Genomic DNA, 24646 nt, shown 5'->3' with positions numbered 1-24646 from the left:
TAACTGTATTTGGCAGGGGGGAAAAGGGTGTTGGGGGGGGGGGGGGGAGTCTACTAGACAGAGTTTACTAGACAAAACACTGAGGTCTGGTTTCATGGACACTGATTAAGCTTAGTCCTGGACTAAATTGACTTTTGTATGGAGAATCAAATAAAATTCTCCTTTCAGAATTTAATTTAGTTTTGGATCAGACGTAATCTGTGTCTGCGAAACCGACCCTGAACGTGTTAGATTTCCCTTCAGTTAAATTTTGACCGGACAAAACTTCTGATACTGGGCCCAAAGCAACAGTCTGATTTTAAACTAATTTAACGAAAGTATAACTAGTAGGAGGTATTATCATTGTTTGCACTTTCGACATCTCTCAATTCTGTCGACAGTTTCTGTTGGCTGGCATGCACGGCTATTTATGAAACACCTGCTAGTACAGTTCCAGTTTCGGCTCTCAGTCCATTCCAAGTGTGAAATTAGACACATTCAGATAGGAAGAGGGATGACAAGCTGAGCGGTAGGATTTCATATTATCTGAAGATAAAGTCTGGCTTAACAAGAAGTATGAGGATAAAATATATATTTATTGTCCCTCATGAAGAGAAATAAATTCTGTCCAGGCAATTTATTGGGTAGAATACACGGTTATGTTGAAATACATTACATGGACAGTGTCACGTATTCCATTTATCAGACACAGAATATTTCATTAAGTGGAAAAAGGATGATGTAAATGGCTATTCATATGCCGATACAGAAAAAAAAGACCATTAAAGTTAGTAAAACTAACTGCTAGAGATAATCTTTTCTCTTTGCTAAAATGTATCATTGGTTGTGCATAGTAGCTCAGTACAGACACAAACCCTTCACTAACTCACTGTTAGTTACTGCCAGTGCTGCAGTGTAGTGCTTGTTTTGATAGAAGCCCTGCCTTTGTAACTGAAAGTATTGTTGGTGGGCTTAAGAGTAGATTCCATTTCCGTTCAGTCAGTTCAGAAAATGAATTGTAGTTATGTCCTTAATCCAGTTCAGGAACCATAAAGTCACCCATTAGGTTCCATACAGATTTTTCCATGAACTCATTTAATTGACCAGATGACAATAAGACTACATTTATTTATTAACCGTTATTTTAAACAGGGTAAGACAATGAGAACCAAGTTCTCTTTTATGCATGTTCACCCTGTGAACAAAATATATCAGCAATTAATACAGGGTATCAGAAAATAAAATTTAAAAAATGTAAAATACAACAATGTATAACTAGATAAGCGCAGTCTTTATATAATATACAATATAATTATAAAATATGAAATGATAAAACTACAAAGCAATATATTAAGTACTCAGTACTCTATTATATATCACTTCCGGCAAGTGCAGGACATAATTAAGAAGAGCTTTATTAAGGTTCTGAGCTCAACCACAGTAACCAAACTGTTCAATTTAAGATCTTGCTGTAGTTCATTCAATTTAATTAGTGTATACATGAAATTAACTTTTTTTTCAGATTTACACATTGATTTACACACAGATTCATTGGCGTACATTTGTATCAAAATTAATGGAACAAAATGTAGAAAAGGTCCACTCAATTTACGAAGGTTGCAGAATTATATTTTAATGATGCATTGTAAAGGAAACATGGCAGAGAGACAAGGCTGCTGTAGAACTCAGTCATCTTTTGTACTGTAAGTGATACTGAATCTCGATGAAGCAATAAAGTCAACTTGGCACGGTCTGCATTACACGCCCATGTTCTTTCTTTCATAAAAACCACGCGGGGGAAAAAATAAATAAATGTTTGCAATGCTTTTTTCGGCACAACCTGTACAGGACGGGGAACAAATAATTGTAGTTTTAATTAGGGGAAGTGCAAGGGGGGTGGTCAGAACGCAAACCAGTGAGGCGACATAGCTGGTTCTTAAAAGCGCGGCGCTGCTCCTCCTCCGATGGAGTTGTCATCACCCACTTCCTACAGATAAGTAGCGAGACTGTGAGCAGAGCAGAGCAGAGTAGAGTAGAGTGGAGCCTCCGGGTGTGGTGGGTCTATTGAAGGACTGCTAGCGCACAGGCACCCAGGGATGAGAGGCAAGCTGGACATCGTGGGCCTGGTGCTGGGCTTCATCGGCCTGATCGGCGTGGTGACCATCACGGGCCTGCCCATGTGGAAGGTGACGGCCTACATCGGCGCCAACCTCATCGTCATGGAGACGCAGTGGGACGGGCTGTGGATGAACTGCATCAACCAGGTGAACATCCGCATGCAGTGCAAGGTGTACGACTCGCTGCTGATCCTGCCGCCGGAGCTGCAGGCCGCGCGCGGGCTCATGTGCGTCTCCATCGTGCTGGCCACCGCCGCCCTGCTGGTGTCCTTCTGCGGCACGCGCCGCACCAACTGCTTCGGGGACGACGCGCGGGGGAAGCGGGTGACCCTGGCGCTGGGCGGCGCCCTCTTCCTCCTCTGCTGCGTCACCACCCTCATCCCCGTCTGCTGGACGGCGCACACCATCATCCGCAACTTCTACGACCCCCTGGTGATCGACGCACGCAAGCACGAGCTGGGCGCGTCGCTCTACACCGGCGCGGCCGCCGCCGGGTTGCTGCTGGCGGCCGGCGCCATCCTGGTGTGGCGCTCCACCGCCCGCGACGGGCAGGCTGGCGAGGAGTACCACCTGCAGCCCGTGCCGACGAGCGAGCGGGACGGCGGCGACGGCCATGACGCAGGGCTGGGGCGCAATCCGTCCAGCACTTACAGCAAGATCCAGTATGTGTGAGCGACCAGCAGCGGCCGGCCTCTCCGTGAGAAGCCACAGGACTGATCCCCTCTGTGGAGTCATCAGGGCTGATCTCCCTTTGAGAAGGGGCAGTGTGGAATAGTGGGTAAGGAACTGGGCTACTAACTGAAAGGTTCCAGGCTCGATTAGTAGGTAGGACACTGTAGTTGTGCTCCTGCGTAAGGCTCTTAACCTGAATTGAGTCAGTACATATCCAGCTGTATATATGGATACTATGTTTAAAAAAATGTAATGTATAAGCTCCGGGGCTGAGCTATTTGTGCTCTTAGAGGTGTGAAAATGGATGAAATGCACAGAACTCTGGGACATTCAGAGAGCACTGCTCCCCATTAAAGTCATGTAAAACTGTCTAGTTTTAAAGCTGCTGTAATGTACTTAATTTGTATTTATCTTTATATGTATTTAAAAATATGGATGCTTATGTGTATTGTTATTTTAGTGTGCATGACATTTGCAAGCAATAAATAATGCCCTGAAATGTGATAAATCTAGTAGGTGAATTGAAATTAATTCAACAGCTTCTGCTGCATAATTAGCTTCACATTCTTTGGAATCTACACTACTTGGCACGATGGAACTAACATGGATTAATGGGGCCTTACAACAGCTGTTTTCATATCCTTCTGGTTCTCTTAGTCTAAATGAGTCACTTGCAGCATTGTCAGTTTCTGCATATTTTCTGTTTTTATTTTTTGCTTAAGATATGTCTCAGGAATCAGTTCTGTGGACTTGGATGTGTGTGTGTGTGTGTGTGTGTGTGTGTGTGTGTGCGTGAGGTGAGTGCAGGTACTCTTCCGGTTCGAGCACAGGCTGAGAGAAGAAGGTAGGTGGTGAAAGGATGTTGATGCACTGGTGCAGGTTTGTCTGCATTCCGTCAAAAGCCTTAGTTTAATGGAGAATGTGAAGGGGAGGGTGGGACCCACAGCCCAGTCTCACAGACTCTGTACTGAACGCAGTAAAGTAGCTCTGAGCCCCAGTCTCACAGACTCTGTACTGAACGCAGTAACCTCCCCCCATTTTTCATTCAGTTGTGTTCTTCTTGTCAGCATCCCCCATGTTCTGCCTCTCCTGCCTTCCTTCTATGCATGAATGCACGCACACACACATTCTTTTCATTCTAGCAGTTGTCTCTGTCTCTGTGCACACGCACACACACACACACACACACACACTCACACATGAACCAATATAAAGGAAAGTCTCTCTTGATTTGTATGTTAGATGTGAAACAATGAGTGGCACAGTGTGCCAGGTAACTTTTATTGTACCGAAACTGGAGTCAGGTTACCATCCTTCAAAGCTCTCACGGGACCTATTCACATATTACATTACATTACATTACAGGCATTTAGCAGACGCTCTTATCCAGAGCGACGTACAACAAGTGCATTATTTCAAGGTGCAGAGGTGCAAAAGAAACACTAGAGTGAAGTAAAGATCGTAGTGCCAGAAGTGACCACATAGATCAGGACTCCAACCCTGTAGAGTAACCTGTTCAGCAAACAAACAAACAATCCTGCCAAGTACAAACTAGCACTGAAATCACATTTGCCTAATCAGAATCAGACAAAAACAATCCTGCCAAATAAAAACTAACGTGATCGTATTAGCCTAACTAGGTACATTGAGCTAAACTATAGGCTACGGAGGGGTGGGGAGAGGTGCAGCCTGAAGAGATGAGTCTTTAGTCTGCGTTTGAAGGTAGTCAGATTCTCTGCTGTTCTGACCGCCACGGGGAGGTCATTCCACCAGCGAGGGGCCAGGACAGACAGCAGACGGGAGCGGGAAGTACAGACACGAAGAGGGGGAGGTGCCAAGCGTCCAGAGGTGCATATGTGCCAGGACCACGCCCAATCACCTCTGTCGGCAAGGTGCACGGTTATTGTTTCTGTGGTCATGTGCTGAACAGGAAGAGAATGATAGAACTACTGAAACACAGATAATAAGGGTTTCTGAGAATAGCATAGCATCTTTAATGTTTCCAGGGTACATTTGTACTCGGTCCACTCCCCAGATGTGGTGTTTTCATAAGTACTTTTGTTAAGGCATGTAAACTATTAGATATAAACTGAGAGACTGCTGTTTAGTGGCGTATATCCAGGGTTTTCAACAGGGGGCATGTGGACCCCCTGGGGGTCCATGAAGGTATTGTAGAGGGGTCCCTGGCCAGATTCAAAATGCACTGACTATATATAGCTTTGAGAAATTAAAAAAAAAATATATATATATATATATATGTATGTATATATATTTTTTTAATTAAAAAAAAAGTATTTTATTTATTTATTTATTTTTACATTTTTTAAATAAATATAGATAAAGCAGAAAGTTATGAGATACCAAAGATTCTTATTGATGGAATTTGTCACAAAAAATAAAAAATAAATAGCACACACTGCCAAAAAAAATTAATCTTACAATTTCAGACACAACATTGTGTGAACTTTGAACTGTCACACTGCCAGAGCCGGCCTGACCCAGTAAGTGACAAAAGCAGCTGTTTGGGCCCCATGACCCCCAAGGGGCCCCTAATTAGTCTAAAGTATACATGTAATATATAATGTTGGGGGCAGCATGGTACTGCAGTCGATAGCACTGCCGCCTCACAGCAATAAGGGCTTGGGTTCGAATCCCAGCCTGGGATCTGCGTGGGTTTCGTCCAGGTACTCTGGTTTCCTACCACAGTTCAAAGACATGCAGGTAGCTGAATTGAAGATCCTAAATTGAGTGTGTGAAATCCTGCTTAGGGGCCACTCAAAGGCAAGCGACGGCACTGGACGCTGCGTAAGACAAAACAACAAGCCCTTCCGTGCTGTTGTTTGAAAGCTTAAGACTTCTCCAGTTGAGAATTCAGTGAGATGGTACCGGTGCTTTCATTCATTTCTCGAAAATCGAGTATCTCAGGTTTTCACGCGTCTGACGACGGTTAGGCAGCCGAACCGGAAGGGCGGCATAGCATCCTTAGCATACATTCCGGGGTAGTTAGAAAAGTCCTGCCTCGTCTCCGCTCCCTTTCATTTCTGGAAGTGCGATCTACGGAGAGGCTAGAGCTGACATTGTCTCTTCACCTCACGCGCAGAGAGAGTCAGCGACAGGCAAAATGCAGCCAGTCACGGACAGGTCGTACACGGACAGCATGTACGCCGAGAAGGCCAAGCTGGAGAAGAAGGACCAGAGGGACCGCATCTGCTGCGAGGTGGTCGCCCTGGTGATCGGCTTCGTCGGGCTGATCGGCGTGGCGGCCGTGACGGGGCTGCCCATGTGGAAGGTGACGGCCTTCATCGGGGAGAACATCATCGTCATGGAGACGCGCTGGGAGGGGCTGTGGATGAACTGCTTCAGGCAGGCCAACATCCGCATGCAGTGCAAGGTGTACGACTCGCTGCTGATCCTGCCGCCGGACCTGCAGGCCGCGCGCGGGCTCATGTGCGCCTCGGTGGCGCTCAGCTGCTTCGCCCTGGTAGTGTCGGCCGTGGGCATGCGCTGCACCAAGATGGTGGACCACCGCGCCCGCACCAAGCACGTCGTCCTGGTGGTGGGCGGCTGCCTCTTCCTCCTGGCCTGCGTCACCACCATCATCCCCGTCTCCTGGACGGGCAACGTGATCATCCGCGACTTCTACAACCCGCTGCTGATCGACGCGCAGCGCCGGGAGCTGGGGGAGGCGCTCTACATCGGCTGGGTGACGTCCGCCCTGCTCTTCACCGCCGGGATGATCCTGGTGTGCCGCCACGCGCCGCGCACGAACGACGAGGAGCCGGTGGTGACCGGGGGGGCGTACGCGCCCTACACCTACCAGCCCGGCTACACCTACAACCCCGGATACACCTACCAGCCGTCCTACACCTACCAGCCAGCTTACACGTACCAGCCAGCCTACTCTACTGCCCCCCCCCAGGGGTCTGTCATATACAGCCCAAGCCAGTACATGTGAGTGCACTCGAACCCCCAAACCTCACCTACCCCCATCGCCGCCACCATCGCCTGATTTCTGAATTTCCCGTGAGGTGAGAACACACATCTTCGGATGAAAGACTGAATTCAAAGAAACTGCTCTTGAGCCGGTTTGTCGGATAGACCTTCTCTTGTTTTGAGTTTTTTTTAGTTTTTTTGTTTTTTAACAGGAACTAAAGCAAAGTAAGTCAGAAGGTCTATATGAAAGTAGGAAATGGAGAGGTGGGCGGTGTTTGTACGCTGTTGCAATTTGTTTTTGTATTGATTGAGTGTTGTTGTTTTTTTTGTTCATGTTGTTGTTAGGACTGCTGACGAGGAAAAATTGTTCAGCTTTGACAAAATGTAAAAAATGCGTTAAACTGCTTTAAATGACGTTAAATTTGAATTTGAAATCAAAAAATGAAATCAAATTTTGATTTCAGATATACAATGTATTAAATATATACAATAATGCAATAATATACATTTAACAATAAATGTAATTCATGTTCGCGATTAAATTGCACATTATGCACAGCAATATGGTATAAGTTCATATGTAAATATTACCTTATATCCAATTGTTTACAAAATAGGAACATTTTTCCTTTTTTTTCGAAACTACTGGATTCATCACACATCAGACACATTAGCCTTTACTTTCCCAGTTAAATATAATGTTCTGTTCTGTTCTAAGATGTGATATATATATATATATATATATGGAAAATAAACTACGAGAATATGTCAAGATAAATCTAATGCCAAACGTCGACCTGTTTGTTAATTCTATGTTTGTATGCACTGTATAGGATGCACAAATGCATTCTAAATGTCCATTTGAGTGTTCATGTTGAACACGTTTAAATCTTTTATTGACCATTTATTTGAATCATTTCCTGAGTTTCTTTTTTATTACTCCAAACAAATAAATGTTTGAATAAGGCACTGGGCATACGTTTATTTATTTCTCTGTCTGTTCATGGTAGTTTTGAACTGCATCACTGCTTTTTTTTTTTTTTTTTAAATCCACAGACAGGTTTCGGTTCCGCTTGAGAAACAGGTAGAGTCGGAGCGCATTCCATTGTTTGTTGTCTAACTACCGTAGGTATGGAGCACGCGGTCACGCTCACTCAGGCGCGCGTGGGTGGTGCTGAAAGTTCCGGCTCTTTTCCTCAAAAAGAGCGGCGCAGGAATGAAGAGAAGTCACTGTGTCTCTGAGCTGGCAGAGGAAGCGCACCGAAACTGGTAAAACCGGTGCGGTCACACCTCTTATGCAAATGGAGCTCCTTCCGCGTGTTTGGCTACGGGGCAAAAAAGAAAAATGGCAAGGATCACGTAGGCCAGGGCCGCTTTGGTTTCTTCGGCAAGATAAATCAAAACGGCACACGTATGTTTTAATTATTTGAAGCCGCAATTAAGAATTTGATTTTCCGTTATTTACCGTGCCATGAAAAATTATTTGCCCCCTTCCCAATTTCCTCTATTATTGCATATTTGCCACACCGAATGGTTTCAGATCATTAGACAAGACGTAATATTAAATGGTTCCTTCAATAAATGGGAGAAGACCAGGAAGATCAAGGAGCAGAAGACAAATATCTTGTGGTGTCTAGCAAGCCAAACAGTCATAAAACTGCACCGCAACTACACGAAGAACTGAAAAAAAAAAACAAGTTCCATTGCATTTATTTATTTTTATTTATTGGAAGTAGTGTTAACAGTAGAAGACCAGGAAGATCAAGAGGCAGTAGAAAAATATCTTGTGGTGTCTAGCAACAACAAAAAAAAAACGTAAAGAATTCAATATGGCTAAAGAGAGACCAGTTCCCCTGACTACAGTGAAACGGCAACTACAATCTGCTGGTCTAAAAAGATGTATGTCTGCAAAAAAAGTCCTCGCTATATGCTGTTAACGAGAAGAAAAGACTTTAGTGGGCCAAGCACCATCAACGCTGGACAAAAAAGAGTGTGAAAAGGCAGCCCCACATCCTTTAGGACCAGAAAAACATAGTTTCCTTTAACTCCGTAGTCAGGGGAACTGGTTTCTCTCTAGCTGTATTGAGTTCTTTACAATGGTTTCTTTCGCTAGACACCACAAGATGTTTGTCTACTGCCTCTTGATCTCCCTGGTCTTCTCCTGGTAACATTACTTAAACTACAGGCCAATGATATTAGGTTACCTGTGGGTTTAAATAAAATGTAAGGTAGGTAAGAATTCAGTTTAACTACGCCTCCACCTTCCTCCCATCCATCATTTGCAAAATGATTGGATAGACTTCCGATAATTTGTTTAATTGTAATTAAAGCCAAAGGAGGGTATTATGAGGAAAACTAAGAATCATTGAATCATTGGGGGTGGAAACTGAAAAAAGTTAATACTTTGGTTTGTTATTCAATAGTTGTTCATGTATTAACTGAATTCTTCCCTATCTAAGGTTTCTTTAAAAAAAAAAAAAAAAACCACAGGTGGCCTAATACTTTTGGCCTGTACTCAACAATACAGTACATGCACACGCAGGCACAAACGCACACACAGACACACATACACACACATGCATGTTCACATGCACACATAGAGCAGCCATACACATACAAACAGCGCCTTCTTTCTGAGACACTACAGTTGTGACTGTGACCTGACAGCTGAAAGACCGTTATAGGGGTGGAAATGATCACTGATCCCTTGTTTACTGAAAGGCTATTCTTCACGACAGTTCAGTGGCTTCTCGGTTCAGTGAGACCTCACAGTTAAGCGCATTAATCACTTGAGAAGTGCATTTCTTTATAAATGTCCCCGTGTTTCTCAGAAACCATTTATTTTTATCCCTCACCTGAAATCCTCGTTAATCATTTCTCTTGGCCGGGGGTTATTAGGATTTTAACTCAATTGTGTTTGTGCAACTGTGCAGCGTTCTATTGATGAAGCAACGATGCGTGAATGTAGACGATGCAAATAAAATGGCTTCTGGAATACATACATGAATGCGTGACTTATTAAAAAAGGCAAAGGTTTAAATCATTAACTAAAAAACACTTAAAATTCGGTAAATGAACAACAGTAAGTTCTCCATTTTCCAAAGCGTACTACTTATCGGTGTGTTCAGGCATTAGCGAGAGAAAATTCCGTTTCGTTCCAGAGGAGATGAAACGAGAAACAGGAGCCTTGTGAACAAACAATGCCCGGCTTCACCACAGCCCCACAACCAAACAGAACAAATGTGCACAGAGTAAAAAGAAAAAAAAAAAAAACAAAACAAAAAGGATCTTGGGGGATTTAATTTCATAGCAACCGACCGTAGTTCCCTCCCCCCTCATTACAGTGTCCTGACCCGAGGGGGGGAGGGGGGGGGGGAGTGAGGGAGGAGGCTGAGTTTGCGCGTATCAGCCACATCCACAGGGATGCAAAACCGCCCGCCAGGAGAAGCTGCCTCTCAGTGTGTGTCTGGTGGCCAGTCCGTGTCCTTCGTCTGCGAGTCAGCGTCCGTGTTCTCGCGCCTCTCCGGGGCCTAATCGCAGCGGGGCGGAACCTTCCGGAAAAGGATGGCGAACTCGGCGCTGGAGATCGCGGCCATGTGCATCAGCCTGCTGGGCCTGATCGGCGCGGCGGCCAGCACGGGCATGCCCATGTGGAGGGTGACGGCCTTCATCGGGGAGAACATCATCGTCATGGAGACGCGCTGGGAGGGGCTGTGGATGAACTGCTACAGGCAGGCCAACATCCGCATGCAGTGCAAGGTGTACGACTCGCTGCTGGCGCTCTCGCCCGACCTGCAGGCCGCGCGCGGGCTCATGTGCTGCTCGCTGGCGCTGGCGGGGCTGGGCGTGCTCATCGCCATCGCCGGCATGCAGTGCACCGCCTGCATCCGCGACAACGACCGCGCCAAGCGCGCCGTCCTGGTCGCCGCCGGCAGCATGATCCTCCTGGCCTGCTTCTGCGTGGTCATCCCCGTCTCCTGGACGGGCCACGTGATCATCCGCGACTTCTACAACCCGCTGCTGATCGACGCGCAGCGCAGGGAGCTGGGGGAGGCGCTCTACATCGGCTGGGTCTCCGCCGCCTTCCTCTTCGTCGGCGGCTGCATGTTCGCCTGCTGCAACGTCTCTTCGGGGAAGGACACCGAGAGGTCCGTCTACTCCAGGAACCCCCAGTACCTGGCCTACCCCCCGCAGGTGGTGTACACCCCGCAAGGAGCATACACCCCGCAAGGAGCGTACACCCCTCAGACTGTGTACACCCCCCAGCGCTACCCCTCCTACCACAGCTACCCGTCCAGGCATCCGTCCATGCGCAGCGCGATGGCCTACCTCTGATCGCGCGAGGGGACGTCTGTCACTCGCCAGACTCCTGCGGGATTCCACAAAAGAGGAGGTGTGCGTTCTGACTGTGCCGTGAGTACGTTTCTGAGGATCCGCAGCGGGACTCGTGGTGCTCCCCAAATTTGAATTTGGGAACACTGCACTTAAAAACTGCAGAGGGAGAGATAGATGGATAGGTAGGTCAATAGATAGGCAGAGAGAGAGGGAGAAAGGGAGAGAAATTTCAAATGTGATTCAAGATCCCATTGCTTAGAGGAGACCAGTAAACAGACTGATGCACATCCACGACCAAGAAGAATGTGAGCTATAGACTCTTACGTTGTTTGTTTGAAGTATGTTTACTAAGAAAACAGGATGAAATAAGATATACTCTTGTGTATATATTGTTAACACTTTCTGTTTCTCTAACTAAAAAAAGGTTGTGAATGATAAATTTGAAAGTCTTTCTTATTCATGTGAAATACCTAACTTTATTTTCATAGAATTAGCTACAACTACTTCATGTAAAAACTGTAGTTTACTATTTTGTACAATTTTAATAGTTTTAGCAGAGGCATACAAATTGTTTCACTTCAGTGCCCTAAAATGTGACGGAGTGTAGCACAGTGGGTAAGGAACTGGACTTGTAACCGAAAGGTCGCAGGTTCGATTCCCGGGTAGGACACTGCCGTTGTACCCTTGAGCAAGGTACTTAACCGAAAATTGTTTCAGTATATATCCAGCTGTATAAATGGATACAATGTAAAATGCTATGTAAAAAAAAAAAGTTGTGTAAGTCGCTCTGGATAAGAGCGTCTGCTAAATGCCTGTAATGTAATGTAATGTGATGTAACTCCTTTGAAAATCATACCAATTATCATAACAAAAAACATCTGCACTCAGGATTTTGTTGTTCATATAAAAAAACTGTGACATGTACATTGGTCTGCTTGTTGAACTTGATACCCCGCTAAAAAAATGACATTTTTTGGTATTTAATTTGATGTGATGTTCCTTCTCATGTCATATGTTTACAGTTGGCCATCTTGTGCCAATTTCAGATGACTATCTTGACAAGTGGTAACCCAGGGAGACATGACTTTCACTACTGTAAGTCAGAGAATTCTAAAGCATACATATCTTTCTTGTGCACAGCTAAATTCTCAGTGTTAAATCAAGGCCAACGTTGTTTATATGAGGGAGACCAGTGGAGACCAATTCTGACAGAGAACTTTTAACTCCATCAGTTGATTATACACAAAATTTATTATTGTGCAAAGGCAAAAACAGGGCTTTAAAAACCAACAGCAGTGAACTTGTATTGGCTCACTCCCATATTGGCTCACTCCCAGGGCTATAGCTGACAGTGACTTAATAGCAGACGCTGAAGACCATCCTGGAGCGGTTGTATTGTGTGTGGTGTAAACATGACACCGACACAGCTGGGCCTAATGTAACACAGGAGAGCTATAGGTGCAAAACTGAGACCGAGCTGTTGCTATCCATGGGAACAGCCCGGCGGTGACTCACATTACCCACCGTGAGACTGACAGCACCATTGTGTGTCCCAGATGTCCCAGAATGGCTGCACGGGTGTGTATGTGTTACTAAACAGAGAAGGTCCCAGAGTTACAGGTTACCGAAGGCGTGGCTGCTGCTACTGTGTGTTTTAGCAAAGAGCTCAGTAAACAAAAAAGGACAAACAAACAGCCAAGACCAGGTTAAGGAATTTTACATTTACTTTGAATAGAGGCCCTGGAAGTAAGGGTAGATATAAGCGATAATTTTCTCGACCCAAAGGGTGCCTATTTTTTTCGAAAACAAATTATTTAGATCCTGTTTTCAAAGCTAAGGACATATGATAAAACAACACCAATGAAATGTCCCGCTCTCAGGCATATTTCATGTAATTTAGCTTCTTTATCAGTTGATTTTTGGTGTAATACCACAGGGGCAACAATTATTAGTATGTTTGCTTTTGGAAAGCCTGAATTTTCTTTTTTGTATACCAGAATTGCAATATGTAATCATTTTTGGTTGTAATAATGTGTGTGGTGACTTGTACTGAAAAATGTAACACCTTTGATAATTATTTCGTACATTAAAAATGAACAAGCTCTCACCCAGGTTGCCTGTTTTAAGAAGTGTCTAAATTAAGTGTCTAAATTGTCAGAAATCAGTATAAATTGAAATTCTGCCATGACAATTAACGCTGAACCCGTTATATAAGGAAAACGTAATGAGTGAGTCCTCTCACACAACAATTAATATTTAAAGAAGCACTGTAATTTAAAGAAGATGGTCATTTAAAAAAAACTCATATGTTGATGGGTTCAGTCAATGTGATACACCTAGCAGCTGTCCATAAACTGTCATGCCAGAGCCTGCATGCCTCTCTCTCTATCTTCTTCTGTGTGTGCGCGTGCATATCTGACAAGACACTGCCTTGTTTAAATGTTCACTATTCACGTAAATATGTGTATGTGTGGTTTTAAAGGACATGACAAGGTCTTGGGGTATTTACATAATCAGATACAAATAAGATGCCTTACACAAGCTGTTTTCACACTGTTCATTTTTCCTTTTTTTAAATGTTTAATCTGTATAAAAACCTGTCAAACAAAATATACCACGAAGAACACTTAAATACAACAAAAATGTCAAAATGGTGTATTAAGAACTGTTTCAACTTTAATATAAATCAGATCTACCTTATTTGAGTTCTGTAAACGGAAATACATAAGGTGACTTTCTCACGCTGTATAGAGATTCAGTTTAAATTTCACCTATTTAAAATAGCCTACCTATTATCCACCCAAATATATTCAATTTAAACCATGATTTTGACAGATATTAAATAATAACACGCTAATCTGGATGCCACGTTAGCAATATCAATATTCGGAAATGCTCTGTTGGGTTTCAAATGGCCTGTATGAAGATGTTTCCGTGGAAACAAGTGATAAATGGTTGGCGCTGTGTATATGTGATATTTATGGTCTTCCGCTTGGCAGCACCTAATCTACCTATTTACTGTGGGCTCAAATGGTCTGAACATTCCAACGAACGCCCATCGGCGGAGTCCGTGACTACAGCCCCGCAATGCTACCAGGGAGAACACGTCATCGTTATTTACATCAACCGTCACCTTTTTGCGTCGGTTTCCTCGAATGGCTGTTTCCATCTAGTGGAAGCCAATAGTATTACAATAAATACACGACCCATTGACTTGCAAAAGGATGTTCGATATAGCTTTACAGGTGACGCTTACCTTTGGTAGCAGCCCATGCCTGCCCTCTGAATGGTAAAATCCCAGGAATACTGTCCTGTACCAACAGAAGGCTTCCGCATAAGTGTGGGGTTGATTCCCTACGCAAAATAACAATAAAAAAAGAATCATAAATTGCATAACTGAAAGATGTGTGCGTTTTAATAATTTTTGAACAAACATGCACATTTAAAATAATAATGACTTAACGTGGTGAATCAAAGTGAATATGATAATTAACATGATTACAATGGTGGAGTGGTGGCAATAGAAATAGAGCACGTCATTCCCTGCTAGTTCACTGGCAACAAGTGGCTGAAAGTAAATGCAATTTTAAGGTTCCAGCCTGCTTCGATTTATTTATAAATTATGTATTTATTTAAGTCATGCTATGCGTACTGCTGTCTCAACAGAATCTCTGCAACTGGCAGAGACTGGTGCTGAGAAGTTGTTTAGCATTTTCTGCGCAAAAAACACAACAACCACAAGAACCCGGTAATAGCTTTTACATCCATATTTACGACATTTACTTCCGTGCTAAGAAGAACGAGAAGCTCATTTTTGCGATCACATTTACAGTGATCGCAAAAATGAAAAATAAGGCTTGATGAATGAACCACAATTTTCCAAAACTGTCCATATAAAACTGCCACATCAAATATTTGACACAACGATATCTGCCACCACGCATCACTATTTTCTTGTTATTCTGGAATGGACTCCGTTGGGAAGATAGACTGTGTCATGTCTGATCATTTCCCTGCTGTCAGACACAATTAAATCAAATCCTTGAATCCATGAAAGGGGAGGAACTGCTGTATGAACCTTTTTTTCAGCCAAACTGGCTATTAATGTCAGCACTAATAACTGCAGGATAATTTTTCTTAGTTGATTTAATTTGGTGCTAAAAAATTATGCTTGTTGGCTAGTGTCATTATGGGTTTACACACTTTCTTGTTCAATATTTGAACAAAATGTCAGAGATGTTAATTTATCACGCATGCTATTAAAGAATGAGGTTGGGGTGGGGAAATATCAATGGGAGTTAGTACTGTTAATGCTGGCAACACAAATACTACATCATGATGTCAGGAAGCACTTTTTTCTTCAGTTTTTGTTTTTGCTGGGCTGAAATCTGGTGTGATGATCTAGGTCTTAGAGACAGTAAACACACCATCAGCAGCTACCCAGTCACCCTCATTCGACTCAGCCAATCGGGAGAGAGCTGAATCTTTCTCCCACAACAAGGAGCAAACAGGATACAATACCTCACCATTTCATTTCAGAAGGGTAAGGGCTGAGTTACACAAGGTTTTCCTGGATTCTACCCCACAGTTGTGATCTCAGCTGTGTTCAACCTCATTGTGCTCAGGATTCTACTCCACATTTGTGATCTCCGCTGTGTTCAACCGCATTGTGTTCAGGATTCTACTCCACCTGGCTGATCTCAGAACTTTGTTCACCTTCATTGTGCTCAGGATTCTACTCCACCTCTTTGATCTCAGGACTGTGTTCAGCCTCATTCCACCCTTGCAGAACTGGGCCCCGGTGCTGAGTGGGAGATGGTGCAGGGCACCCTGGAGATTGTGGCCATGTGCCTGGGCTTGGTGGGTCTGATCGGGGCCTCTGCCACCACGGGGCTGCCCATGTGGAAGGTGACGGCCTTCATCGGGGAGAACATCATCGTCATGGAGACGCGCTGGGAGGGGCTGTGGATGAACTGCTACAGGCAGGCCAACATCCGCATGCAGTGCAAGGTGTACGACTCGCTGCTGATCCTGCCGCCGGACCTGCAGGCGGCGCGCGGGCTCATGTGCTGCTCGGTGGCGCTGGCGGGCGTGGCGCTGCTGATCGCCATGGCGGGAATGCGCTGCATGTCCTGCCTGCAGGACAACGACCGCGCCCGCAGCCTGGTCCTCATCTCGGCCGGCGGCATGCTGCTGCTGGCCTCCCTCTGCGTCTTCGTCCCCGTCTCCTGGACGGGTCACGTGATCATCCGCGACTTCTACAACCCGCTGCTGATCGACGCGCAGCGCAGGGAGCTGGGGGACGCGCTCTACATCGGCTGGGTGACCGGCGGCTTCCTGTTCGCCTCCGGCCTCATGCTGGTGTGCCGCCGCGTGCCCGAGGACTCGGGCTCCTTCGACGTGCTCCGGCGGCAGAACCCGCCTCTGATAGGGTACCTCCCCGCGGCCCACAGGCCCGCTCTGGTCGGGTACCAGCCCGTCGTCAACAGACCCAGCTTCCTCAGCGACCGGCCCTCCCCGTTCGACGGCGGCCTGGCCCTGAGCCGCGCGGCCCCGCCCAGCGGGGGCTTCAGCCAGCCCGTTTCGCTCAGCACCAGCTTCGCCCAGAGCCAGCCCCGGGTTCCCAGCTTTTCGTTCCACCAGCATTCGCCCCTCACCTCCGCCTCCACCTCCGGCTTCATGGGGAACCTGTCCACCCCGGGAAACTCCTTATACATGGGGCACCCGGCCGCTCTCTTCCCTCCCAGAAGCGGAGCCCAGCAGACCGCCTCATACAACACGCTCTACACCGACTTTCAGCCAGTGAACCAGGGCCCGGTGTTCATCGGGTACCACTCCTCTATGGTGGCGCCACAAACACCCAGCGTGAGCAGCATAGGCGAAATCATCTGAGCTGCAACCACCAACCAACCAACCCGTCACCTTTAGCCTAACGGACAAGAAGGGTTCGCCCCACTGGGTCTGCCAAATGCTGTCGGTGTACTATAATATATGTAAGATGTACCAGCAAGTGTAGGGTAGGAATTATTGTTTTTTTTTAAAGCAGAAAACAAAATGATTCTATTCGTACTTGTTTTATGTGACACGACAAAAGCAGATTTGAGAGGGCATTGTGGCCACCATGAATGTTATCAATACAAACAGAAGAGATGTTGTTTTGAATACCTGCATTCCTGCCAACTGTGAATCCATCCACAAAGATGAATAGCTGTTTGTTTTCACATAACATGCTGACTCCCGTAAGCCTACAGTACAAAAAAAGTGCAGTGTCAGTAATATTCATGATGTTGGCAAAGATTATTTTATAAAGAGCTGGCCAGTTTTTTTATTCTTTTGCAGCACGGGTGTCTCTGTGTTTGTTTTGTGTTGAATTGGTCTATTCAGGTACTGTCCAGAAACACATACTTATTCAAATGCTAATTTACTGAAAGCTGAATAGCACAGGTAGTTGTATGAAAGATGTCGGGGTGGAGGTGTTGGGGGGGGGGGACTTTACCCTGAACAGTGACTTGGGGTACTACATTTAAGGGCGATCAATGAGTGAGTGTATGGAGAATCCGACTCAGTCAGCCCTAACTCAGTAATGCTTTCAATTGTAGCTTAATGACTAAGACAATGTTGTTTTTATTTGAAAAACTAAAGTCTGGTTTTCTGAATGCTTTTGTACTCTCATCAACTTCTAAAAAAAATTAAAATAGAATGAAAAACAACGGGAATTCTATATGAAGTCCATATTTCATCCATAGTCCTTCCTGTTACTGTCGTTTGATATTTTCCTCAGCAGATGGCACTAGAGTACACATGGCTGCTTTCAATGTACCTTATTCAAATTGAATAAACAGCTCTTATCGTATCCCTCTCCGTTCTCAGAGATGCTCCTCGAATAGTTGACCTGGAAAAAGAAATTCTTCGTAATCTCACCCACAGTTGAAATGTCTTGTTTTTCGTGTTGTGTATACCTGTGTTTGTTTGCAAAACTATATAGTAATTTCAAAAAAACTCATAGGTTTTACTTACTTAAATTGTTGAATTATTACGTGCAGTTGTCTGGCAGATGTTATTATAAAAATATTTCTGCAATCATCCGCGTGATATCTATTTCGATCATTGTCTATTTATTTGTAATCATACCTTCCACTGAAGCAAAGTACTTTTTTTATTCCACTTTAAGTAGTTCTTTCCAGGAAAGTACTGCGAGTAGGCCGAGCATCGTTGGGTTGTTTGCACAACATATTGTCGAATTAATCCTTGTTCTGCCGCCGAATGCCATTGACAGAGATGCATTATGGGGTTTAATTACAAAACAAATCATGTTTCAAAGGGATCTCTCGGAATCAGTCTGCGCCGCGAATCTGTGGATTCAAAATTGAGCGGGGGATATTTTCATAAAGCAGCATGCAATATATAATACTCGAGTACTGCGGTAGTTACTGCTCCACATTAAAATGCCTGGTAAACTAAACTGGTCAATTATTGTGCTTATGTCAGTATTTGGTTCCACTCGGCGACATTCTGCGGGGAAGCATTATCGTGCTACAATTAGTAAACAGCCAAATGATTTTGAACATGCACTTCATTCTGCCGCTCCTAAGAACTGTTCACTTGATGGCGAAAGCTCTTTTACAATCTACTACTGGCCCCCACTCGTAAGGATTAGCGGACGAGATGATTGTTTTTCATGCGCTTTTCTTAAGTTAGTGTCCCGCTAATGAGAATAATATTCGCAAAAGCAGAAAAGCACTGAAATGGAAAGGCGAGTTGAAACAAAGCGTCTCTTTGCAAGCGAGTTAAACTGCGGGGGTAACTAACCCTCTGTATCAGATCCAGGAAGATGAACTGTGTGAGAGAGAAGTACTTAATCTTCCGGGAGCGTCAGAGACTATTTTGAAGATTAGATCTGCGTTTCCATCAGGACGCGAGCAAAGATTTAATCATTCCTCAATGTACTAAAGCAAAGAAGTTGTCGAGGGCGAATGTTGCCAGATTTGAAGTTAATCTTCACGTCGCATCCCTGCTTGGGGATCAGCGGCTCTGCTGCCCTCATTTGAGAGCGCGCACGGAGAGGGACGTTCGCTGTCCGCTCTTCACCACTTTGTGTCTCGGTTCTTAGTATGCACTGAGTCGAAATGAGTGAGGGACGCGTTACTTGGACAATTTGAAGAGGGAAGCGTTGTCCCGTTAGCACGGATGGGGTAAAGAACTGGGAGACGGAGCTCGTTCTGAGCTTACCACCAACAATTACGGGAGGATTTTTTTTTTCTCACCAGAATGCGAGAGAGGAAGATGTGGGTCGGCTGCCAATTTCCTTGCGGTACGGATACAAACAAGAACGTGAAAATTAGCAGCCTGAAATAGAGGAAAAATAGAGCTCAATGTTAAATTTGACTCTAGAACGTGTACCATGGAGAAAAGGAAGGGACTGTTCATTTCACTGTTTTACTTTATGGCCAAGATTTGGTTGAGTTCGCAGCAAGTCCTTAGAATCGGTAAGTGGGAATATCGTTTTTTGTTTTGACGGACAGTTATCCCAAAGGCATTGATTCACAATTGTGATAGATATACGTTCACTAACAAGAGCATCGCGGCTTTAGGCATGTTATACTTTCGGGGAAATTAGCATTTTCCCAATAATGCGCCATTGACAGCATGTTAAACGCGCATGCCCCCGTTCCCTTTGAGGTTTAACAGTTCACGTGGACACGCATTTCAATTTCAATTTTCAGCTGCTACAGAATTTTAGAAGTCCGACTTGCTAATTGCGTGAAGGGTCATGATAAGGGTCATTATACTGCGTGCAGTATAACTATGTTCACACGCATTATATATAAAGGAGACATTTACTGAACTTCTTTTATCGACAAATTTCAAGAGAAACTTGATTTTCAGTCGAACGGGTTTCGGTTTAAATGTTTAAAAGTAGAACAATTGATGGATGCATATTTACTATCTATATTCATTTTGTATATCTGTCTAAACAATTTAAAAGTCTTTTATTTATTCAGTGAAAACTAATTATGATAGCCTGTGTTATAGGGACTTTGGCTGTTGAACAGTCAGCGCTTTATTAAGAGACATGGTTTAGCACAGGTGATGAGGTTATTTAACCTGTTGAGCATCAAGTCTGGGGACTTTCAAGAAAGAAAAACAGAGAATTGTGCTAATCGCCCCTATTGTCAGCAAAGATTCACTGGTACTGTTTTTTGGATGATAGAGTAAGACAAAGACTTAAACAAATCCATATTTTCCCAGACCTAGATAGTGAATATCACAATATCAAAGACTTATATCAGAACATATTTCAAATCCCTCGAAACCAGACCAGAATAGGGCCCATTGAATATATCATGATGAACAATTACTGTCGTAGAACAGCTGGGAGAATGTAATTAAAGTAAACATGAGAAAAACTCATTATAAAAGAAAAATGATTTTTTCTTAAAACACATTTTAGTTTATGAATGTGTCATTTCTTAATAAACATATTACCTACTGTTAATATGCGTGGCACCTGGTTTGCAAGTATGTCTTTGGAAGGTTTGGCTTGTTGTGTCCCATTTAAGTCAGTCAATATGTCATGCACCTTAACAGTATGAAACAGATTTGTTATATGTATATGCACAATTGTGTAGTTTTGAATGGCAGGTTATTTTATTTTGTATCTTTGAGCCTGACGATTTACTTGAATTGTTGAAATGTTTAAATGGAAAACACGTAAAAATACGAAGTTGCCTTGTATAAGGGTGTCCACTGGCCTAAAGGATAACACGTATTTTATTGTTCATTGCAAATATTGATTTTCAGGTCTTCATCATCTAGTTTGAAAGTCTTAAATACATATACTAAGGTTATTGTCTGAGGTGATAGATATTTGGGTTCAGAAAATGACTACTGGGTAAAATCATAAAAACGGTAATCATTTATTTATTATGACTTGTGTTGACGGTTTAGACAGCAATAGCATGGCTATGTTTCAAAATTATGAGGTTCGCTTTCAGAAGCTTCTTGCATGGATCTCAATGGCCATTTCTGTTGGGGACAAAATTCATCTGTCAGAGAAAAACTGAAGCTGTAAGTGGTGTGTTATCTAGAAATGGCTCATTTACTGAGAGCAGAGTATCCAGATTTCTTAAACATTTTTTAAAATTTCTTTCCTTCCCTGTAATGGGTCTCCCGGTCTGGTGGCACTTGGTAATCTGTTTTTTTTTGTGCTGTTAATCTGTCTGAAATGTCCCTCTCTGTCCAAAGGCCACCGTATCTTTGTCATTGTCCTCATAATCCCAGCGCGAACCGGTAAACCCTTCCGTATGGCCCCGGATTCAATTAACATCAGATGCAAGGACAAGGCCGCCTCCGATTATCGTCTCCTTCACATCCCGGGTGGTAATAATGGTTAATCTGCTCCCCCGAGCACTTTGAACAAGACCTCAGTAATCTTCTTTATGCCCGAAAGGCTGGCTCTGACTTTCACTTTGTCCCCACTCCGCCAACCAACCCCCCGTGCCCCCCCCACCCGCTCCCCCCACACCCCACCGCCTGGTTCCTACACCGAAGGCGATCAGGGCCTCAGCTTCATTTTTCCATCGGATGGGTCGCTTTCCTGTCGATGGGTTCGGAAGTGTTTCTGTCACTTTCTTTCCTCCAATCTGATGTTCCTGTTCAGAGGATCCTGTTCTACACAGAATCTAAGTTTGTTACCGTGTGTTTCTCTCGAGTCCCCTAAGTCCACACCCCTCCTGGATCCTTACCCACAATTCAGTTAGGCATAGTTATTTATTCAGTGCCACCTTATTTTTTATGGCGATTTGCTCTTTTCACGTCCTTACTGGGACAGTTCTTAAACGGATATGAGTGTCAGTCGATCAGGATTGCGACAGCTTGATTGACTGATTGCGTTGAGGAGGTTCCTGATGAAGCTGCAGCCCTCCTGTGGACTGGCTGATTGGTCCGTCCTCGTCATTGAACCTTCGCCCACGCCTTCGCGGGGCGGGTACCACTTGACCTGATGACATCGGCGCTCCTGTGGAGCGGAGCCTGCGGTCAGGCCCGAGTGTTGAAAGGCGGCGGGGTTTATTGATCGCTCTCTCGTCTCTCATCGCTCAAATCTGCGGAGGGAAGAAGTTGTTGACCCTGCAGCGGAGTAACCAGGACAGCCAGTCCCCCAGCGGTTTCCCCGTCACACAGAGAGCCCTCAGTCCCGACACATCAAATGGGCCGGCGGCTGGATTTAGACCCCCTTGTCCATTCACCCCCCTGGCGGAGGTCCGGGAAAGAGTGTGGTTTGGGGGGGGGGGGGCGTGGGGGCGGTTTGGGGAGGGGGCGGGGGGATGTAAAGGGGATCATAAGGGTGTTGAGAATTGGATCAGTGGGCATTTGTGAAGAGGGCCCACAATCCTGTCATTGTAGGCCTCTGGCGGTAAGCACTGCCCCCACATGATAATTAGCGCTGTGATTTGCAGTCCTCTTGCGGGGGGGGGCTGGGAATTCTCACCAGCAGGGAGGGAATTAGCCCTCGACGCCAACGAGTTTGCCACACAGAGCGCAGGCGCTCGATGTTCCTCCGCGTGTTTATTTTGGCTGGAAAAGGAAATTAGACTCATGAAATTACTGCACTAACTGCACATCCGTAGAGCCGCTGAACAAGTGCCTTCGGTTAGGGGAGCTCCCGTTGCACGCAGTCAGACACAACAATAGGGGCTAGCGACAACACTCAGAAATACGGTACTACACCACGGTCCCAAGTGAAACAGCACACCGCAAGGTCTTTCTGATGGGGAAGTGAGTTCAGTACCTAGAAAGGTGCAATCGCTTGTCACTGTGGCGGTACCCCTTGAAGGTACAGAACTGTACCTTTACCAGAAAAAAAGGTACAATTGCTTGTCACTAGTACCTTTAGAGGTACAGTTTTGTACTTGTACAGAATTTGTACCCTTGTGTACCTTTTATTTCTGAGAGCGCGGGGTGGTCCAGATCGCTCAGCCTGAACGTACAGAAAAATAAAATGAGTAAAAAGCAAAATGGAGCCTGGCTTCCCTTCGATATTTCCGTCGGCGTGAATCACGGATTTGAGCCGAACCGATGTGCGCGAGTTTGGCGTAACCCAGTTTTCCTCTGCTGACTTGTTCTAAAAATAATTTCGCTGCGATGGCTGTGAAATGAACAGGTGATTAGCGCAAACAACTGTAGAACGGGCTCGCAGTTTTCCAGCGCTTCTTGAGACGAGCGGTGTGTTGATGCCTGTGTGGAGCCGATTAATGACAGCGTTGCAAACAAAAGAGCAGGAAAGTGACACTTTTTACTCCTGATGAGAAAGGCGTTCATCTTACACACGCACTGCATTCATAGTACGACTGCATTTTCTCTCTCTCTCTCTCTGTCCCACTCTTTCTCTCCTTCACTATCTCTCTCTGTGCAATCTATCTCTCTGTACAGTCTCTTTTTCAATTCAATTAAAATTTCAATTCAATATGCATTTTTGGCATGACATGCATACAGCAAATATTGCCAAAGCATTTTTTATATATATATATATATATATAATTCAAAAGGGAGGAGAAAAAAAAAGCTATTGAAAGTGTTTAGTTAATGGATATTATAACATGTACATGTTGAACTGGCAGCACATAACATTTATGTGTACAGTGGTGCTTTTCCTGCTGCTCTTTCTCTCTCTCCCTCTGTCTTTCTATCTCTCTCTCTCTGTGCAGCCACTCTGGCTGGCCTTTAAACTCTCTCCAAAGAAGCAAGGACCTTTTCTCTCCCCTCACTCTTTCACTTTTCGCCCTACTCTACCCAGCCCAGACTGGTGGTCCGCAGCACCCGCATGCTAACAGGCTGTGGAGTCACAGCGTCAGATTCAGCCACGCAGAGCCTGGTCTTCCACGCTGGTATTTAATGTGTGTGGCCCTATACGGAGCCTGCGGTCCAGGCGCCGCGTTAGCTTAGCTTGCACGAAAACCTCTGAATCATTCGCCTCCTGCAGCGCGGCGCCGCTCGGAGCCTGTGAGTGACCGCTGCTCATATTCTATGCAAATTGGAAACTGTGGCAATCCAAACGTCATTAATATTAAGGGCCGGGGAAGTGCTGTTCGCACCTGAGGTCCCTGGAGTTTGCCGTTTGGAGTGTTTCCCGATTTTTAATAGCTCCCTCAGCTACAGAGGATGCAGATTCCCCCCCCCACCTCAGAATCAGTGAATTATTTATTTATTTTGAAATTTTTAATACATCTATTTTTTTTTACATTTACACCCCCCCTTTCCCTGCCCCCTGTACTCCCAGCAGACCAGGGGAGCTGTAGGTGAAGCATGTACTCTCCTCCAGTCCAGTCACCTGAGAGCCAGTGACTGTTCTACACACGTGCAGTCCACACAGTACTACAGGAGAGAACATCTATCTGAGGACAGGGTATAACCTTCACTGAAAACATGTGGTAGTCTACGGCCACCCAGCGTGTCACCGGAAGGATGGATGGGTTTAATTTGGCTGCAGGAGCTCGAGCCAAAACCAATCTGACTCCAGGCAAGATAAGGCCAGTTGTGTCCCTTGTTGTGGTCATATTTACCGGGTGACACAGCTGAGGTTGAGGCTCAATCCTTCATCTGTAGGACCCAGC

The 24646-nt window shown here is 44.9% G+C and overlaps 5 protein-coding genes across 8 annotated transcripts in view; all 5 read left to right on the top strand.

Moving 5' to 3' along the window:
• Window positions 1-1913: 1913 nt before the first annotated feature.
• Window positions 1914-3276, top strand: LOC135236562 (claudin-4-like). Its single transcript, XM_064303015.1, has one exon. It carries the CDS (start codon window positions 2076-2078, stop codon window positions 2766-2768), a length of 693 nt encoding a protein of 230 aa, XP_064159085.1. The 5' UTR covers window positions 1914-2075; the 3' UTR covers window positions 2769-3276.
• Window positions 3277-5795: 2519 nt separating this feature from the next.
• On the top strand, window positions 5796-7668 carry LOC135236424 (claudin-8-like). The gene has a single exon (XM_064302750.1). It carries the CDS (start codon window positions 5890-5892, stop codon window positions 6721-6723), a length of 834 nt encoding a protein of 277 aa, XP_064158820.1. The 5' UTR covers window positions 5796-5889; the 3' UTR covers window positions 6724-7668.
• Window positions 7669-10113: 2445 nt separating this feature from the next.
• On the top strand, window positions 10114-13143 carry cldn8.1 (claudin 8.1). The gene has a single exon (XM_064301995.1). The coding sequence runs from the start codon at window positions 10266-10268 to the stop codon at window positions 11034-11036; it is 771 nt and encodes a 256-aa protein (XP_064158065.1). The 5' UTR covers window positions 10114-10265; the 3' UTR covers window positions 11037-13143.
• A 2146-nt stretch (window positions 13144-15289) lies between these two features.
• On the top strand, window positions 15290-18164 carry LOC135235929 (claudin-8-like). Its single transcript, XM_064301994.1, has one exon. It carries the CDS (start codon window positions 15852-15854, stop codon window positions 16926-16928), a length of 1077 nt encoding a protein of 358 aa, XP_064158064.1. The 5' UTR covers window positions 15290-15851; the 3' UTR covers window positions 16929-18164.
• An 89-nt stretch (window positions 18165-18253) lies between these two features.
• Window positions 18254-24646, top strand: part of LOC135235928 (glutamate receptor ionotropic, kainate 1) — a 54229-nt gene continuing 47836 nt past the window's right edge. The window contains exon 1 of one of the 4 annotated variants that reach the window (XM_064301991.1): window positions 18254-19347. In XM_064301991.1, the coding sequence (XP_064158061.1) occupies window positions 19305-19347 (43 nt within the window). In that variant the 5' untranslated portion in view covers window positions 18254-19304. Of the gene's footprint in view, window positions 19523-24646 lie in introns of all 4 variants that reach the window. The other 3 variants (XM_064301990.1, XM_064301992.1, XM_064301993.1) reach the window with 3 other exon arrangements.

This window comes from Anguilla rostrata, chromosome 12, assembly GCF_018555375.3.
Source record: "Anguilla rostrata isolate EN2019 chromosome 12, ASM1855537v3, whole genome shotgun sequence".
In the NCBI taxonomy this organism is placed as follows: Eukaryota; Metazoa; Chordata; class Actinopteri; order Anguilliformes; family Anguillidae; genus Anguilla; species Anguilla rostrata.
Note: the sequence above shows the minus strand (reverse complement) of the source record. Positions and strands in the feature narration are given on the sequence as shown.